Here is a 20,260-nt window from a genome sequence, read left to right as displayed (position 1 = left end):
ATTTCACTTTTGATGTATGGGCTGTGTTTTTCCCGTAGGAATCAAGTGTATGTGACCTGTCATGGTCTCGGAGCTCCCGCGTCTTTGGTTTTGGATTTTCTCTTGTATCGGTTTGAAAACAAAAGAGGGAACACAATAGCACGGATCAAACTGACACGCATGTGTTGGCAACACAACAACCTGCTTCAGCAAGCAACGCTTTTAGAAAGATGGGCTGTCTACTGGCTGAGAGAAAAAAGCCTGAAAACCCCGAGCTATTTTTCAGGCTTTAGTTGTGATGACTCTAATTTGAGTTGAACAAAGACATTTCACTCACCTCAGAAATGCAACATATTGGCGTTCTCTCCCATCGTCTTTTTCGTAGCTCCAACGAAGCAAAGAATATCAACCCTTTTAGAACTTGGTCAGCTTTTACGCATCAACATCGCGTCTTCCAAAGCAAGCGAGAAAGTCCAGCAACCTCATCGAAGAGAGGTTGGAACAAAGCTCAACTCCTCTTCCCTCTCCTCCATTCTTGGCTTTAGTTCCCCACTCTGGCTGCCTTTCTTCGTACAGACAGACGCGCAGTCAGTAAAGCTACCTCATAAAATATTAAACACCTTTAATGGACAAGTGAGATAGAATAGAGGGGGGTAAATTGGAATGATGCCTTTCGATATTTATTCCGTGTTTACATCATGTACCCAATTATTTCCCTTCAGAACGATCAGAATGTGGACTTCCTTTGTGCGCCCAGTCTCCCTCTCTCTCCCCCTCTCAGCGGGTTGAACCATTGCGGCAGCGCAGTAGGGGGGAGATAGGATCTATTCATGAGAGTGTATGGGAACGAATAGGCTTGGTGACTCGTGGCCAAATGTTGTTGTTGTCGGGGGATAAAGAGAAGGGGGAATTGAGAGGATGGAAAAAGGGAGAAGGAAAAAAAGTGAGAGGGGTGGGGGTTGGGGGCAGAAATTAGAAAAAAAAAGGTAATAAAGCATATATGTACATAAAAATGTTTTGATTTGATATGAAAAATGTTTCGAGTTTCTTTGTTATTGTTTTTTTTTTATATATATACTGCGACACAGTGGAAACTGTGAAGCCCCTCTCCTCTGAAACGACGCATTCACACACCATTTTCCCACTCATGTCTCAAGCATCCTACCAAGCACCACTGCGCAACAAATTTAAAATTACACCCCTCACCCTTTTGGTGAAAACGGAAAAACAAAAATAACGAGGCTGTTCTCGATCTGTTTCTCGCTGTGCTGCCTGTCAGTTCCAGTGAGTTCAGGACCTCGGAGAGCTCCGGTTCAACACAATTCCACCTGTTTATCATCAGGGCCACTATATGTGTATAGGGCCAAACCCCTAAACATTTGGCGTTAATCTCTCTCTTTCCGAATTTTAGAATAGATATCCAAGGTTCCATTAGTTACAAAATGTAATCTTTCTAATTATCTTTTGCCATACACTTTCAAATCCAACAGTTGGCTTCTGTCCACCCTATCCCTTCACAGCAAATTTAACAGCAGAGCAATTAAACATAATGCATAATCTACATATAGTTATAGTTTGACTGCCATATCATGGATGGCCACCCCCTTGTATATTTCTCTTTATGATATAATTGTAATATCTAGCGATATTGTTGAAGTTTTTGTACAAAAAATAATCATAACTCTTTGATACGACGATAAATTTCCCCCTATTACCCTTATTAAATCTTTACTGACTTTTTACACAGACACAAAACTCCAAATACATTTATTACCTGATGGCCCACATGATTAATACTTACTATCATGGACTTATTATGTATACTGTTTGTTTACTCTTTCTATCTGCACACACCTTTGTGTTCTGTCTGTTCTTTACCATAACAAATTGAAATGACGGGGAAATAATTGTTGTGCCACAGCGCCTCCCCACGGAGGAAAGTTTGCTGCTTGTTTGGAAACCAAACACATCTTAACCAGATGTTTATTTGTGTTCTTTCTGTTGCTTCTGTTTCTGTTTTGGCCTTATTTGAGAAGACAGCGTTTCAAGTGCAGCTTGATAAGAGAGCCAAGTTGTCAGCTCATGCGCTGCTGAGAAAAATGCAGTTGCCTTTTTTTTCCTTTGTTCCTGAGCTGCTAGAAAATCGGTCTGAATTAAAATCAATATGCTGCAAAAAAAACCAAAAAAAACAATACTTATGGCACGTGATCATCAGCAAAATATTAAGTATTAAATATTTACACATGCATTAGGCATATAAGTAGCCTCATTTTGTAATAGCCTATACCCAGACCTAACTGAAACTTTTACGAAGTTATACTAGTGTTATAATTTAACATAAAAAAAACAGTTTGTATTTTATATGTATATATATATATATATATATATATATATATATATTTGGATATATATATATATATATATATATATATATATATATATATATATATTTGGGGGGAATGCAGTTATTCAGTTATTGATTTAGATGAACTTAACAGAAGGGTTGCATTTTTTAGGAAAACCTACATTAAAAAAACTGTCATGATCCTCCTATTATATAACCGTAATAGCTGACTGAAGCTGTAATGCTGCAATATAGTGGACACTTTTGTGTCTTTGCATTTTGTAAAAAAAAAAAAAAAAGGTTTAATATGTTTTTTGGATGTTAAAATACGAAATTCAAAACAATTTCATCGTTGCATTGTATAATTTGTTTTCACAATTATTTTTCATTTGTTTGGGGGGTTTTTTCGTTCAGAGAAGAGAAAGAAAAAAAAACAGAGCCGCTGTACCTTTAATAGCATCTCTCAGCATCCTCCTCCTGTGTCAGGGACGCGCACACACGACGTACACGTACAGCAGCCCAACATTACAGAGAAAAGACTACAATCAAGCTTTACCAAACCACATCAGCATTTTAATATACAGAAAAAAAGAAAACATCTTACAGATAAAAACTGTCATCCTATTTTCCCACTCAGACATTAATGCATCTGCTTCAGCGGTCGCCATAGCGGTCCAAGCGATCAATTTCCTTCCCCTCTGCATCAAAGACTGACCTGTGCTGCAAGATGGCTGAGCTGAATTTGGGGAAGGGTCTGACGGCTGGAAAAGTGGCCAGCAACGTTCAAAAAAAGCTGACCAGAGCCCAGGAAAAGGTAAGATGTGCTCCGTCAACTAACCAGTGTTAAAAGATACAGAGGACGGCTCGGCCTGTTCATCGCTGCTGCCGCATCCTCCGCTGAGGCGCAGTGTCGCATCACGACATCAAAATTGGAGCAAAAATTATCTTTTTAAAGATATTCATATAAAGTATATCCTGTCATTAGATATTCGTATAATAGGACATGTAATTTAAATAAAATTGGCCCGCGTTTATTTTGTCCTCGGTAGACCCACTTCTGTAATAAATAAAAACATATATCTAAATGTGCGCATTTGTCTAATTTAAGCTGCCCTCTTGTACAATATAATTCATTCCAGCATTAAACAGTAGTGCATTCTGCAGTAACATATAGCAGGCCTGTGCCTTTAATTGCATGCACGTTGCATGAAATGACTGCGAGGTGGCGCTGTTTGTTAAACAGAGGACATGTCTAAATAAGAGCAGAATTATTGATATATTATCTGTAAAGATGATAGTATAGTGTCTCGTTTAATGTAAGTGGACGTTCATTGTGTTTATTCCTGCTTTTATTGTTATTTTCAATGCCTTACAGATAAATTCTATTTTGGGGGGAATTTGATGTGGTAGAACAACTATCATTTATGGTTAACCATGAAATTAAAAGAAAAAAATTGTATTCTGATTAAATATGGTGTAAAAAAATTCAAACATATTAAGATTACATTACTATGTTAGATTAAATACAACCACATTTTAAATAAAACAATTTATTTGAATACATTTGTATGACACAGCTGCCGATCTAAGAAATGATCAAAGTCCAATCAGAATGTATTTTCAACACGTTTCACTGGAAGTGCAAAACTGGTAGAAAGAAACAAGATATGCGGCTGTAATTTTAGCAGAAAGTAGTTTTGCAAGTATTGAGCTATAGGACAAAATGGCCTAAACATCTTTAAGATCTTTCTATTTATTTTAAAACAAACATCCATATTTTAAATGGTCCATACTACAGTCAGTGCTATAATAAATTGTCTGGTAACATAAAATCCATTTAAATTGCAATTTGGTTTGTAGTTGTTGCATGGCATAATAATAAAAGGAAAGTGGACAGTAGATATAGATATCCATTGTGAATAGTTTTGCAGTTATAAGAGGAGGGTATTAGATCTTAATGATGTCTGTTTACTGCTGCAATTAACATTACTGTTTCTTCTCAGACACTCTCAAACAAGATTACATACACAATACACACTCCTTATGACAACCATAAGAACCCTAGCCCATTTCTTATACTGTTTCACCACAAGCTGCACTATATGTAAATGCGACATGTTACCTATCCATGTGCATATATTTGTTCCAAAGGGGGTTTTAATTTGCTTCAAAGTTTTAACAATGTTTAATAGTATTTTGCTTTTCTTTGTCTTTGAGGTGTGTTTGGATATTTCTGTATTTCAAAATTTTAAGGGTTTCCTATAAGGATATAAATGTTTCTATTTCTGAAAAACTTTATTGATTTTTTTCTGTGTTCTATGTATCTCATATTTAGCACGATTTGTCAATGAAATTTCATTATGTCCTCGTGAGGACAACGATTCTTAATTTTGATCTTGATTACTAATTTCTTTGGCTAAAAGGTTCTGCAGAAGCTTGGTAAAGCAGATGAGACCAAAGATGCTGCCTTTGAGGAGTGGGTCATCAACTTCAACAAGCAATACGTGAGCCTATTTGCATGAACCTTGTTATTTGTGTAACTTACTAAATAAATCAGTTTGATATTCAGTAATTTGCTGTAAGACATAGTTTAACTAACTATTGGAATATGTCATCCTCAGACCGAAGGGAGCAAACTCCAAAGGGACCTAAGAGCATACCTTGAGGCAGTTAGAGGTACGTTCATACTCCTTTAAGCCACAGATATATGAGTATCATATCGAAAAAAAGTCCCCACTTCCACTGACGTTCTTATGTTAATACCTATGTTTTAGCCATGCATGAGTCCTCCAAGAACCTACAAGCATGTCTAGGCGACATGTACGAGCCTGAGTGGTACGGCAAGGATGAAGTTGAATCCATTCTGGAGGTTAGAAAGGCTTTTTTTTGCATCTAATATCACAATCACTGTTTATATGTGTGTATTAGAGGGTTAAGGACCAATAGCTTTTCACTAAGAGGTCAGTGTGTAATGTATATGACTTTGACTAATGTAAAGATTCTCCGAGCCAGTTCCCATGTTAGAGGGTGAAAAGGAGCACATAGAGTTAGTCACAGTCAGGGAAACAGGACTACACTGAAAAACAGGCCAAGCTTCAACATCAACACGGAAAGGTGTTGATGGCAGCAGCATAGTTTATATTTATCTCCAGGATGGTGTCAAGGCCAAACAGGAACAGATCAGATGAAACTACTATGATGAGAAAAAAGAAATCAACAATGTGGTTGAAACATCTTTAATGGGCCAAATTTTTACAACTTTGTTTACGACAAACATGGGCAAGTTTTTTTGTTTTTAAATAGACCAAAGAGCGACAGTCTTAAAAAAATCCAAAAATATGATGCAAATTAGGACTGGGCAATTAATTGCAGTTGCAGTGTTATAGAAAAAAACAATTTTCAAATCACAGAGGTGTTCAGTTTTTATCTTATTATATTACATTTGATAAGAGTAAAAGAATAAATTACTCCCTCTGGCCCCTTAGGTGGCAGTGATACACTTAAGTATGGTGTGCTGCCACACAGAAGGGATGGGGAGTTGCCACTCGCATGCAGATCCATGTATGATAGTAGAAGTAAAAACTTTTTATTGCAAAGGTTACAGCAAAGTCCTGCAACGATGGACCCCGGAAGGTTTTAAGGTAATTAAAAAACTGAATCCCCTGACTGAAACATTACATGGTTGTACTTAGAGCAAATTAATATTACAGTAAAATCACAATTGGCATATTAGTTTTAAATATCACATGTTTGATTTTTGGCAAAATCATTCAACCCCAATGTACATGGACATCAAGTGCAAGAAGAGCACCTTTTGGGGTAACCTGAAGTAGAACAGAACTTTCACTAGAAAACATTATTTAGGATAGTATGATTAAATTCTTGCATCGGTAAAAAAAATATATATATGCACATTAGATAATTCTGTATTGTTCATAAAAATGATGAAATGATGAAAAAGAAAATACAAGAAATAGCATCATGCTCTCGTTCCAAGACTGACCCATGTAAACAGTGAACAGGAAGAAGAATTTATGGATAATTTAAAGCCTTTAATAATAGTTGTCATTTTGAGTTTTTTTTAGTGCTTTTGTTACATTTTTAAATTGTATAAAATAGTAAAGAAAAAAATGAATATAGATTGTAGCTACATACCTTTTGTAATTTTGCCTGACTATGCATGTTCATCTATCCCACAGGACTGTGATGTGCTCTGGACTGATTACCACCAAAAGTTGGTTGATCATGCTCTCATCTCTATGGATACCTACCTGGGTCAGTTCCCTGATATTAAGGTAAGCTGTGGGATCAGGACCTAAACCCAGGAAAGGAAGCATTAGTTGGTTATCCTCTGACTAGATTTTAACCATAAACGTATAAATTGATCTGAATGTTTTTCATAAACTTAGCATATTCTAGATAAAGTTAAGAGTTTTTTTACTTAACTAAGACCAGGGGGAAAATAAATATTGTGCATATTAAGGCAAGAGTCTACAGCCCAATTCTAACTGTAGTCTCTTGATTTTTTTCTTTCAGGCCCGCATTGCAAAGAGAGACAGGAAGCTGGTGGATTACGACAGCGCAAGACATAACTATGCTGCTACACATAAGACAAAGAAAAAAGATGGGGGCATTAAGATTACAAAGGTACAACAAATAGAAGGTATTTATGTTTTTTTAAATTTATAATGTACTAATATGCAAATTTGTATTCTCTTTTCCAGCCGTCCACCTTGCTAGAAAGGGCCACCCCAGGTTGGGCTCAGGGTATCTTGTCTGCACACAATCTTGCTCAGACAAGTCTCTCCAAGAGCCAGGTATCCTCTACTATGTATGGGCAATGATGTTCCCAGACATAGAACTATTTGTTCTAGTATCACAGCATTTAGTTGAAAGAGCCCTTACACTAATATCAGAGTTATATCAGACAATTGCATATGCCTTACTTGATTTAACAATGAAAATATAACAAATAATCGATAAATTCATTAAATAATATTGAGTGTTCATTATTTTCTGTCTACATTATTGAAGAAGAACAAAAAAACATGAAATTTCCAGCCACCAGGATAAAGGCGATAGTTTAAGTCCTTGTAGGTGGCATTCCCATGCTCTCATTCCACACTGTTTGCCAGCTGGTTGCTCATGCTAATTCTGACCTTAGTTTAGTATTGGCAAACATTTAAGTTTTCTGGCCAGAAGGAAAGCAGTAACCTCCAGTTGTATTTTGTTGTATTTTGACCCACTTTATTTCCTTAAGTTGGCACCAATGCTCAAAAGCTTGAGTGATGGTCACCCTCGTTTTCCTTCCCTTTTTTTTTTAATTAGAAAAGTAACATTGAAAAGAAGCTATTTCAATCTGAAAAAACTCACACGAAGAGAAAAGACAATCAGGAGAAATGTACTGATACAATTACTTTGTCTTTGGCGCTCAGACCTCAGTAGGAAACATAGCGCTTAACTTTGATAGATATGAACAGGAGCAAAGAATAGGGCTGTTTCTCCGCAGGCCTGAAAGTGGTGGTGGAGTGGAGATAGATGAAGTTGGTCAGTCTGTAGACTGCTGGTTAGCGAGACAGTATGCTAAGCTTTATGGGGAGATCCAGTGGATTGCATGAGCTGATACTAGAGCTTCACTCAGGGACCTGGAAGATGGAAGTCCAGCTTGGATAACACAGGTTGAGAGAACCTGTCCATGATGAGCAAGCATGAAGCGACAGTGGAGAGAAAAAAACTCCCCGTTGGGAAAAAACATCTGGCAGAACCAGCCTCAACATGGCGGTCTTATGCCGGACCAGTTAAGATGAGACAGGGAACGCAGTAAGATTCCACGAGGAGTGACACACTGATAAAGCTTTAGCTACAATGGTGGAGGAGGGGCTGGAGGTGGGCTGAAACGGTGTCATCTGAATGAAGTGAGAGAGCGCATCCACCGCCCGCACACAGGAGCAGACAGGTGCATATCGGAGGCCTTTTAAGATGAACTTTGGATGCTGATTGGCTTTCGTGGAGGTGTAGTTCAAAGCTGATTAGCTGTGTCGCAGGTGGATGAAGGAAAGCAATGAGTTTCTTCTGTTGAACTTCCATTTAGGCTCCATTTCTCAGCTCTATTAAGGAGTTACTAGGATTGGCAATTGGTATTACATGACTTTAACATACTATTCTTATTGCTGCAGAATCCTTTTGTGTCGTCATTGGCATCATAACCAAAAGTAAATATTTATATATTTTGGACCTGTCAAACTTTATAAAATAATAATTTTTTTAGTTAAAGTTTAAGTTAAAATTCTTGTTTATTACGGTCCACTCTAATTGGTTTGTAGCTGTATAATTTTTTTGAGCAAATTATTCGTTTTTATGAAAAGTTGTTGCCATGACCTTTAATACTCCCTTAGGTAAAGCACTTCTTGTTATTGATATTTCCAGGCTTACATGATACAGTATGCAATTAAAAGACACTAAGACAGTGTCACTTCACCTTCTGTCATCTCTTTTCACTAGCATTCTCTAAACTGCTTAATTAAATAAAAAAATAGAAATAGTTTGGATTTAGGAATGTTGCACTTATTTGAGTGTAATATCCATGACGTCAATTAACTTTTTTTGAAAAATTGTGTGCCTTGTAATAGCATTCATAGTGACTGAAAATTTTCTCCTTGGATTCTGTTAGAGCCAATAAATTTAAAATGTTGAATGGGGATTTTGCCATTGTTGGTGTTACTGTTGTCTTGCATAAGGAAAGTTCTGGGTTTGCATGGAGAGATTGTATGTGGCAGACCAAGAAATGAAAAAAACCTGTAAGTAGGCCCCTCTGTGAATACTTTGTATAGCAATATTTGCAAATGAAAGTACAGGTTGTTTTGTTTATGTCTAAACCAGCTTTCTCCATCATAAACTTGAAATTGCACAAATCTTCACATTTTCTTTGCAAATTAGCTCAGACTAAGGAAAAGTAGATGGAGAGTAGTAGTAAAGAAGTTATAATAAATCTGAATTAATTACACTCTTGACTTTACCTGGATCATATTGTTAAAATTTATGAAATTAATGTATTATCTTTCATGAATATATGTTGGTTTCTGTAGAATTTAAACATTTGGTGTTCAGCATAATTGTCAAAAACTGTTTAAGGGATAAAAGTACTGCAGTTTGCATTCTCACCTGTAGTACATTTCATACATTGCTGTAGTTAATAATGACATCTTTATAAATTGTTTTTCTCAAAGTTCTGCTGTGAAAATTACAACTGGGTATTCCAACTTTTAAAGTAACGTCCAATGAATGATTTTTAATCAACATATCTATAATTATTGCCACTGCCAGCTGCTTATTCAGTATTGTGAAATATAACAATGCCAAGAATAAACAACACAACAGAGAAAACATTTGGTAAGAAAATACAAATTGAAAACTAGAGAGATTTCACTAGGATTGATGTAGAATCGGTGATAAACAATACCTCTGCTAGTACAGTTTAGACAACAAAGTGTGAGTGTTCAGTTTGTTTTGGTAATTTTGCACCCATTGTGTGTGATTCAGGCCGAAGAAGAATTGGAAAGAGCCCAGAAGGTTTTTGAGGAGATTAATCTGGACTTGCAAGAAGAGTTGCCTTCACTCTGGAACAGGTGTATATTTTTTTCTCATTTTTGTTCCTGATTAAATGCATTTATCTTTTCAGAGGCATTTTTTACTTTATAAAAAAAAAGCTATTGTCACCAACATTGGATTTGCTAGTCCAATCAGTATTTTTTTTTCTTCTCTGTTTTCTCTAGTCGTGTTGGATTTTATGTTAGCACTTTCCAGAGTTTGGCGGGCTTTGAAGAAAAGTTTCACAAGGAAATCAGTCGGGTAAGACCCTTCCATAGATTTCCAGTACGGGGAGGGCTTAGTGCAAACACCCGACTCTTTATGATTAGACATACAGAAGGTGACAGAAAAATGCAACAACAGCCTCAATGAAAGCAGCATTATGATAGCGTTATGCGTGCTGCAGAAGGCTTTAGAATTATGAAATGCTTTTTGTATTTGATGTAATATCTTACACCACATCTTTCATATATTTTTTCAGTTGGATCAGGATTTGCATGACGTGTTGGTGAAATTGGAGGATACAGACCCAACCAGGTTCGTTGCTTATTGAGCAAATAAAGTTCCTCATGTTTTCACAAAACCTCTTCAATTTTAATGGGCTTTATGAACAACTGTCATGAAAAGAAAGAAAACCAACTATCAGTTCCTTACATGTATGGCTCTATTTGATGAAAAATTAACATTCCAATCCCAAGAAACATTGTAACAACAAAGAAATAATCAATCATTCTCAAATTGCTCTGTTTTTTTGTATAAACATTTTTACCAGAAATACTTAAATTTGGAGATTAGTTAAATATGACGATATGAGTATTTTCAAATCATCTTCTAAAGAAATAAATAAAATGACCATTTGCATGTTACTATGACTTTTATTTGGGGTTCTTAATCGTCAATTGTTAAAAATTCAGGCGCTATGGTCATTTTTATCCCGTAGAATAACAACTGGTTTTTGCTGTAAAATCTGTTTCTTAAGGGTTTAAAAAATCTTATGAAAATATTTGAAAACCCTAACTTTATTTTTTTTTTTTGATAAATACATAATTTTTTTAGTAGCTATACCAGTTTTTGCTAAATTTATTTACAGTGTACCATTATCTTATCTTGTTAGAATAATACATTGTACTTAGGTTAAAACATAATTCATGTAAATATTAATACTTGGCGATATGTTATATTGGTGTCTATTTGAATAAAAAAATAAGTCATATTTTGGTCTAATGATAGAAAAAAAAATCATACAATCAAATAAATACATCAAGGACTACAAAGATAGTAAAAGCAAACAATAACTCAGAACTCCCTCCTTAAACTCCTCTTTCAGAAGAACAGGTCACCTTGGTGCAGCATCTTCGGGACCAGGGAGGAGGTAACTGGCAGCAACTGTAGGAACAGCGGTGACACAATGCTTGTTTGTGTTTGTAAACTGATCTGTCCGTACAGCTGGTGTATGTCTGTCAGTCTACAGATGTGGGTACAATAGTATCAAGGGAAGCACTGCTTGATTTTGCAAGTTATTTCACTGAATTGATGTCTGATCTAAGATATATATGTTTGAAACTGAATCTTAAAAGGAGCAGAGCAAAACATGTTTGAATTTATAAAAATGTTTCCATAGAGTATGCATACATTTACCATTAATTGAAAGGCATTTTTTGCTCTTTTCCAAAAGCCCTGTCTTAGTCATTTTTGTTTGTCTGTTAAATTATTTATTTTTTATAAATAGACAGGTATAACATGTTGATATTTGCATTCACCACAGCAGGCGGTCCAGGAAAGTACATCCTCTCTTGAACCGACCCAATCCCCTCAACCATCATACACACACCAACACGCAAACCTACTGTATAAGGGTACATGATTGATCAACACTATACTGAACTTTTCGGTTAAACTTACTGTTTTATTTAGAACAATCATGGACGACCATTTCACAATGTTGCTTGTTGCAGCAGTGATGTGTCAGTATATGACTGGTCCTTTATTTCCGAACCCTTGAAGTTTGTGTTCACTACTTTAAGGATGTTTTTCTGTAACAATGAATGTATCTCACAAAGCTCACATATCAGGATTTACTAGAGGCAGCAATCTGCTTGCATGGTAGAAGATGGATGGGGAGCACCAATGCCCACTTTACTTGCATGACAGCTTTTACAGTAACAGTTTCTGCTTGGACTCTTGTAGAGCATGCAGTGTAAAATTCCTTAATTTGAATGTTGAACTCTGTTCTGTTATTTCTTTCTTCTTTTTTGGTATCAGTCTGCTTTTATAATATCTATATTCCCTCTTTTTAAGCTTTGTTTTCTCTGTGTCCTCTCTTGTTCATTCAGTGATAGAGAGGAATCTAACCACACTCTCAGACCGGGAGGACCGCCTCCAATCCCCAAATCTCCCTCCAAGGTAGAATCAGTTTGGGTGCTTTTTCTCAAAGTTTAAAGAGTTGGGTCTTAAATTCTTTATCTATACCTTATAATATTGCAGTGTTTAAAGTTAAAATGATATATACACCCAGAAAAATATAATAATAACAACCTTGAGTTTGAGTTCATTAACTTATTGTGTGGTTTACTAACTGAGGAGGAGTAAGTAGACAGAAATGTTATTTGAGTTCAGTAGCTTAGACACTTAATAAACTAACACCTTATAGAGGTATTTAAAACTTCCCAGTCAAACTATGCTTAATCTGCTTGTAATTTACCAAAATTCAACTAAATTCAATTCAGTTTATTTATATAGCGTCAATTCACAACACAAGTCAACTCAAGGCACTTTACAGTTCAACCAGATCATACAGTCAAATTGATTTAAAGTTTTCTTTCTAAGGAAGACCAGTTGATTGCATCGACTCATTGACTCAATTGCAATCCCTCACAATAAGCATGCTTGTAGTGACAGTGGAGAGGAAAAACTCCCCTTTAACAGGAAGAAACCTCCAGCAGAACCAGACTCATTGTGAGCGGCCATCTGCCGAGGCCGACCTATCAGCACCTTGAATTCTCCCAACAACTTTCACCAGAGTACCCTACATCATACTGTATGAGTGAATCATCGAGTTGGTGTGAGGGTCTCAGTTTTATTCAATTCATAATTATATATATATATATATATATATATATATATATATATATATATATATAAATATATATAATTTTTTTTTACTTATGACAATAAAAATACACACCAGAAATGAAATTTTTGTCATAAAAACATCTCAAACTTTGGCCCTGAAGGCCTTTCACACTAATGCCATTTACTGTAGAAGGAATAATAATAATATGCCTTCAGATGGCAGCTGGAATCAAATGCTATTCATCGTTCTGCTCAGAAAAAAAAAGACTGTTCCAGCTAAAGCTATGTATGCTATCCAACTTGGAAATTTTCTGTAAAAAATACGATTAAAAGAAGTTTTATAAACATTATAAATCACTTCCTAGTTAGATTTTTTTTAAACTTTCTACAACAGACTGAAATTGATACTTTCTTCAGACTTGCTTTTCTAGGCCCTTATATGCAAGTTAGCACATCCTAGATGATTTATTATATTTATATTTTCTGAATATGCATCTTAAAGATAGCATTGGCTAGTAGAGTTATCTTTTTGGTCTTGTTTTAGGGAATTATTTTTGGCTCATAGAGATAAAACAAAGAGACAACACAGAGATTACCTTCAGCAAACAAAAAAATCATTGTTGTGATTATTTTTTTCCCATATCCTAGCTAAGACCAGCAGTGCCTCCACCACCAAAGGTAACTCCATCTAAGGATTTAAAAACAGAGAACATCATCAACCTGTTTGATGCTGCCGCAGCTCCTGATATCAGTGTCACCTCTCCTACAGAGGTAAGTGAGCAGCTGCTCTCAATAAACTGTATAACAGCCCTTTAACTTCCAATTTGCAGGTCAGAACCTCTTATCATTATTTAGTATTCTCCCCAAAAATCTATTCTATTCTATTCTATTCTATTCTATTCTATTCTATTCTATTCTATTCTATTCTATTCTATTCTATTTCCCTAACTCAATTAATTAGACCCCCATTAGCCATTTACTGCTCCTGTTCCTGTCATTGTCAGTTTGACAGTCCTGCAAGCAGCAACCTGTTGGATATGGACCTGGACTCTTTCAGTGAAGCAACCAAAATCCCCACAACCTCTCAGGTGGACAATTCATGGCATGAACATAGTGATCTTAGAGACCTCTCCTGTAAGATGAGCCTTTACAAGAGATTTCACTGTCTATTCAGAATGCATCCAATTCCATTTTGCAGTATTTCTGATGGATTTGTCCAACCTCACATTGCTATTACCATTAAAAAAATGTCATCAAAACAAATCTCTTGGAAACTTTATTTTCCGTTACATAAGACGCACTGCATTTTTTGCAAAATTGAAAGTCTACTGAAAAAGGTTTGCTATGTCTGAATAAAATGTGAAATCACTGGGTAATCTTGGCACAGTCTGAGGTTTTGCCTGCTATGCTTCTTTCCAAATACACTTAAAATGAGGTGGATGATGGCATGACTATCTTTAGAGACCTGCTTCTAGTGATTTCTTCTTTCTGCTTTGGCAGTGCTTCCATGAAAAAAATAAAAATAAAAAATCAGCACGAACTCTAGAATGTAGCTTGTAATTATATTGTCTATAGTACGGGACAAATCTGAAATTACATTAAAATAACCTAACTATTCCTAATTAACTACATCTACAAAGTATATCAATTATTTCAAACTATTTATCACTTTAACAATATCATCCAAGCTGTTCATTTGAATGAGAGGTTAAAAAATCTTAACTCAGCAAAATCTTACCACAGCAAGACTCAAGCAAGAGTGTGATGTCATCACAGCAGAGTCTTGCAGGGGATGGATCACCCACTCAAGGAAATAAAAAAACCTTCTTACTGCATTGCAAGAAATTATATTTGCCGTGATGTAGATGATACTGTGTGGCAGTCCGAGAGGTGTGTATGAGTAACTTGCACTACCATATATGTTGTATGTTCATTTCCAATTTTGTTTACAGATGTGCACAGCTCTGCCAAAAAGGATTTGGTATGGGTTGTAAATAAAGTTGTGTTTTTTTGCACAGTTATGTAATAAAATGAGGATTGCAAAGAGCATAAGAAATCAAAATATGAAAGCAGAAATACTCAGTCTTGTACTGAATTAGACTTAATAAATAGCAATACTTTCACCATACTTGGAAACATTGGCATTAAAAAAACATTTAAACAGTAAACCGTGATAAAGTCATTTGGCTATCTCGTTCATAAACAATGGTGTCAGAACTATTTATCTTGATGGAACCGACACATTTTTGCAGAACATTTACAAGTTTTGAAGTTTGTACTTATTTTGTGAATACTGCTTTACCTTTTATGAAAATGTAAATAGTGATGTTTAAAATGCACCAAAGCAGTAGAGAATATATTTTACATTTTTGCCAATGGAGTTGTGTGAAATACAAAGTGAAAATTAATAGTAAACTTAAGAAATGTCCAGAAATATAAAACATTGTCTCTAAATTGTGTGTTCACTTACTGAAATAGATAATGACAAAATGAATGATTGAGCAGTGGGACTATTGATTAATGAGATATTTATGAGATGCAGCTTAGCTTACAATGTTGTCAATATATTTGTTTACTTATTTATTTTGAAGTGTGGGAAAATAGTGCAAAGATTGAATGATGATGATATGAAGAAAATTCAGTAATTGTCATTTTTAATTGTTGTTATTATTATTAGTAGTAGTAGTAGTGGTCGTAGTGGTACCATAACCCTCATGTAACCAAGTAGATCATACTGAGATATAAAAAATATATATTTTGTTTTAGAGACCTGAACAAGGCTGGCAGCAGAGCACAAACATCAGCAAAACCATCATAAAACCACAAGTACAAAAGGAACATCAAAATAAAATAATATCCACAAAAGTAAATTGGTCAAAAGTACAATTCATTGTTCATTAAAGATAATTATGAACATTCATCATATTTAAACGTGTTAAGAACAGCCTTAAAAAATGTACAGAAACCAACTCATTCAACTTCAATTATTTGTATGGTTGAGTGTGGTCTTAGGGATTAGCAAGCTCTTTTCAATTGCTTAGTTTAACAGGAAACTGTAAAAAAAAAAAAAAAAAATCTTAATTTGTATATCAAACTTTACACAGAAAACCAAATCAGAAATTAGAAGTAGCTAAAAAAAAGTGCTTTCTGTCCTTCACTGGATTACCATATAAAGCCAAGGGAATACTTTGTCAGGTATGATGTTAATGATTTTAAACACATAGTTTAAAATGTTACCACTTTCTTATCTGTATTGCTTCAGAACACTTAGCTCTGATCACATTTTGCATAAAACATTTTTAGGTTTGCAATATTTAAAGCTACAGTGTGTAATAATTACAGGGATATACAGTCAGAAATGTAATATATTATACATAACTATGTTATTTATCATCATCTACGAGCTCAGCCTCTTAACCTTAATATTTGCGTTGCCTTAGAATTCGTTATTTATAATTACATAGGAGCGGGTCTCGCAGCCATGGAGGCAGACATCTTTGCGCTACGGCAGCGCAGAGCCAACAAACTAGCTATTGCGAGATCGCCCATTACGCTCAAAAGTAACTACAGCAAGTTGAGAGAGATGAACTGAGACGGTACTGAACACACAGACTAATGAAATACTATCTGTAAAATTATCTATGTAAACAAACCTCATCACTTGAGAAGGTAGGTGATGCAGACGTCGTGGAAGACATTTTGTCCCGTAACGCTCGCCGTACTGTTGGGGGGAGAAGCGGTGGGGGGAGATGTTCATGTTGCTGCGGTCTGCAGTCTGGACGTTAGATGTCGCTGAAAATTACACACTGTAGCTTTAAGAGAATCATCTATGCTTGAGACCTACTTTACAGTAACTGCACCTTTTCTTTAGTTGAAAATCCACTAATATGGGCTTGAATTTTAAAGCATGGGTTCTGCAGTGGAAGTTTCAGACTAAAGCTGTTAAAAAGAAGAGTTATTTAAATTATGTTTTTTTGTTTTTTTCTACAGCCTGCTAACTGGGACTCAGTGGTAAGCATAGCTTCAGCTGTCAAGAGGCTTTCAGAAAAATATAGAATGTTTTCATATTTAAGATTTGAACATTTTTGCATTCTGTAGCCATGAGTTTATAAAGATTGTTTACTTATACATGCATCACACAAAACCCTTCTTCATTCTGTTTCGTTAGACCGTTTTGCTCTTGATCCATCAAACATCTTTCATGTTTTGTTTTACTTTTTTTTCCCCAAGTTTGTTTGAGTGTTGTCTTTGTCTGCAGTGCTTGATGTGGCAACATAACACTGTGCAACACAAATTAAACTTGGGAGTTAGCTTGAGTCAATTCAGTTCCAAATTGACAGAGTATTGGTTGATAAATGACAAACATGTTAAACCAGTTAAATGGGTGTCTTTACATTTCATATGCATATTTTGCAGTATTAATAAATGCAGAATATATGAAAGTTTAACACACCATTCTGTATCACTGAGGTGTGAAAAGAAATTTGTAACTGAATCATCTCCCTTTTGGTTTTCCTTTGTATCCTCGTGTGTTCACATGTTATTGATGGTAAACATGTAACACTTACATGTGACCTCAATGTTCACATGTGGCATACATAGATTGTGTTTGTCATAAAAGCTTAGTGAAGTTGCTCAATTGTTCTATAAATTGTTTTCCAATTATTAAAGAGCAGCTTCACCAAGCCTGGTGAGCCTTGTGACCATTAACTAACCTCTTTTTCAAATCCCTGCCGATGTAAATAAATAAATAGATAATGCAGGGCTCTTGTATATCAGAACTTGAGGTGGAGAAATGTTCTGGAGTGTTCTGATCATGCAAAGGTCCTAAAATCCCACCAGCGATGCAAGTATTCTGTATTTATTTTCTGCTTGTTACTTCCTTATTTTCCTAACCTTTGATTATAATTGTGCATTAACTGTAAAGGTTAATACTTTATGTCAGTAGTTCTTAGATTGTTCTGATTATTCCATTATTCCATCTTGACTGATCTAATTTTGGATTGCAAAACTCAGTTTTTTCTAAATCTAAATACTGTGAGTTAAGTGGAAGGTTTCTGGTATAATTTCTTTTTAATACTTATGAATAACCAACTTCTATGTATGTAAAGTATTAACCTCATTATCACTGTTAGATTTTTTTTAAAGCCAAACCCATTTTGTGACTATTCAAATATACCTTAATGTTTCCAAAAAGTTGTACATCTGGATAAAATGAACATAATGTGCATACTGTTTTGTTGTTTCTCTAAAGTTTATACAATGTTCATTAGCAGCCTATAAATTACAGATATTTTCTTATTTATAGGCTTCTAGTTTGAAGGTATATAATAGAATACTTTATATAGTACTTTACTTTATTTACTTTATATAAGAGTATTTTTATTGAATTTTATTTAAGTCCTGTTGCAGTGCATCTAGAATGCAATTTTATGGCTACTGTTTTTCTGCCTTTTTTTTCTTTTACAACATGCAGCAAAGCAATATTCTATAGGGCATACATATCCATGAATATTTCTCTAAGTATATAAAGAATATAATTTAACTATGTGATTTTTTTAGTTTTTATTTTACTTAAAACAATCTGTATTTACTTAAAACCGTATACAATTTTTTTGGAAACAGAACTACACCCCAACTAATATAAACCCTTAATATTTTCCTCTAATTCAAACATCCTACCTTCTCATTTATACACTTGCACTTAATATTATTCAACCTTCAGCACAAATTTGAATTGCAGCTGTTGGCGTTACACAAACCAAACAATGAACAATTTGTCTAGCGTTAGTAATCATTTCATCAGGTTGAATAATTTTAACTGCCGTTTTCGTTGAACATGGGATTTAATTTTGACTTTTGCACAAAATCTTTTGGTAAACAGTAAGGTTTGGATTACACTAATTTAAATGTTTATGTATTAAACTGCAAACTCTTAAAATATGCTAGCAGTATTTTTTTGCTTTACATCGCTTGTTCCGACTTTGATATTTCATTTATGTCTGATTTTTGAAAATCTGTCAAATGTGCACAAATATTAAGTATTATCTTTTGACTGCTTGAAACCTGACCCTTACCCTTCAGCCTGAGGACACCAGTATCCAGGAAGAAGACACCCCAAGGCACTATGACCCTGTTGTTGCTGCAACAGAGGCCTGGGGTGATGATGGTACACAGCCTATCCGCTATGACCCCATAGCAGCAGCCACAGAGGGCTGGGGCGATGATGGAACCCGACCCATTCGCTATGACCCTGTGGCTGCAGCGCAGGAGGGATGGGATGACAATGAGAACCAGTCAGCTCAGCATGATACTGTTGAAGAGGCCCAGGATGGATGGGGTGATGATGTAGACCAGCCTGTCAAAGAGGAGCAAGCTGAAGCTGAAACACCCGCTGATGATGCTCCAGCTGATGTGGTTGAGGAGGACACCACCACAGCTGCTCCTGAGATGGATGAGACAGAGGGTCAGGTAACTCAGGATATGAAAATGGAGAGATGCATCTGGACGGAGCAATGGATGCATCAGCCATTGACAAGGAGAATTGAGCATGCAGAAACTAAACACATGTTTGTTTGCTTTTTTGAAAATATATCATGACATGGAGTGCTTTAGGATGCATCTGGACCAGTTGGATAGATGCATCAATTGAAGTTAAAGAGTTCAGACTGAGAAAAAAGAAATGAGATAGAAAAAAAGATACATGATTCCTGATAGAACTCTGGAGTTCTTTCTATGCTAAAAACTTGGTATGCAATAGCTTTATACATAAACTAGAAGAACAGATCATTTTACTCTGTGTGGTAGATTACCATGTAGACCTCTTTGCTTGTGTTTTTGTCTGTTTCTGTTTTGTCTGCGTCTTCACTTGTTCATTCTTCTAGTTTATTCTTCTTTCTTGTTCTTACCAATTTCTCCATTTGTAGTCTAATTTTGTTGGCTTTTTCTGGTTTCAGGAGGAGTCTTTACCGCCAGCTGCAGCACCTGAAGGAGAAGAAGCTGTGACAGAGGAGGTGTGTTAAAAGGAATAAATCTGATTGTGTATCAAATAGCATTTTCATATTTGGAGTAATATTTCTAGAAAACCTTTCCTTTTTTAATAGAAAACCTTTCCTTTTTTAAACTCAAACATGAATGTGTTTTATTGTTATTCCATGTATGAAGGACTCAGGATCAGACGCTATATATTTTAATGTATATTTTTAAGAAGTCAAACTGAGAAAAATAAATTCATAAGTTAATTAAAGCTACAATATCAATATTAATATACAGATAAAA

The 20,260-nt window shown here is 35.3% G+C and overlaps 2 protein-coding genes across 6 annotated transcripts in view; one reads left to right on the top strand and one right to left on the bottom strand.

The window, feature by feature from the left end:
- LOC107103859 (transmembrane protein 198-B-like) overlaps nt 1–755 on the bottom strand; it is a 32,668-nt gene extending 31,913 nt beyond the window's left edge. Inside the window, exon 1 of the mRNA XM_015403696.1 lies at nt 317–755. The gene's annotated coding sequence lies outside the window, so the exon portion shown is untranslated. The remainder of the gene's footprint in view (nt 1–316) is intronic.
- Nucleotides 756–2,807: 2,052 nt separating this feature from the next.
- The window catches only part of LOC107103860 (myc box-dependent-interacting protein 1-like), a 22,105-nt gene continuing 4,652 nt past the window's right edge, over nt 2,808–20,260 (top strand). The window contains exons 1-17 of one of the 5 annotated variants that reach the window (XM_015403697.1): nt 2,808–3,137; nt 4,747–4,827; nt 4,945–4,999; nt 5,098–5,192; nt 6,523–6,618; nt 6,860–6,970; nt 7,048–7,140; nt 9,863–9,948; nt 10,096–10,171; nt 10,392–10,447; nt 11,238–11,282; nt 12,244–12,313; nt 13,631–13,753; nt 13,987–14,070; nt 16,973–16,993; nt 19,067–19,453; nt 19,939–19,995. In XM_015403697.1, the coding sequence (XP_015259183.1) occupies nt 3,051–3,137; nt 4,747–4,827; nt 4,945–4,999; nt 5,098–5,192; nt 6,523–6,618; nt 6,860–6,970; nt 7,048–7,140; nt 9,863–9,948; nt 10,096–10,171; nt 10,392–10,447; nt 11,238–11,282; nt 12,244–12,313; nt 13,631–13,753; nt 13,987–14,070; nt 16,973–16,993; nt 19,067–19,453; nt 19,939–19,995 (1,623 nt within the window). In that variant the 5' untranslated portion in view covers nt 2,808–3,050. The remainder of the gene's footprint in view (nt 3,138–4,746; nt 4,828–4,944; nt 5,000–5,097; nt 5,193–6,522; nt 6,619–6,859; nt 6,971–7,047; nt 7,141–9,862; nt 9,949–10,095; nt 10,172–10,391; nt 10,448–11,237; nt 11,283–12,243; nt 12,314–13,630; nt 13,754–13,986; nt 14,071–16,972; nt 16,994–19,066; nt 19,454–19,938; nt 19,996–20,260) is intronic. The other 4 variants (XM_015403698.1, XM_015403700.1, XM_015403701.1 and 1 more) reach the window with 4 other exon arrangements.

This window comes from Cyprinodon variegatus, unplaced genomic scaffold (assembly GCF_000732505.1).
Source record: "Cyprinodon variegatus isolate N-32 unplaced genomic scaffold, C_variegatus-1.0 Scaffold1545, whole genome shotgun sequence".
Lineage (NCBI taxonomy): Eukaryota > Metazoa > Chordata > Actinopteri > Cyprinodontiformes > Cyprinodontidae > Cyprinodon > Cyprinodon variegatus.
The sequence above is the reverse complement of the archived record's forward strand: the minus strand, read 5'-3'. Positions and strand labels throughout refer to the sequence as shown.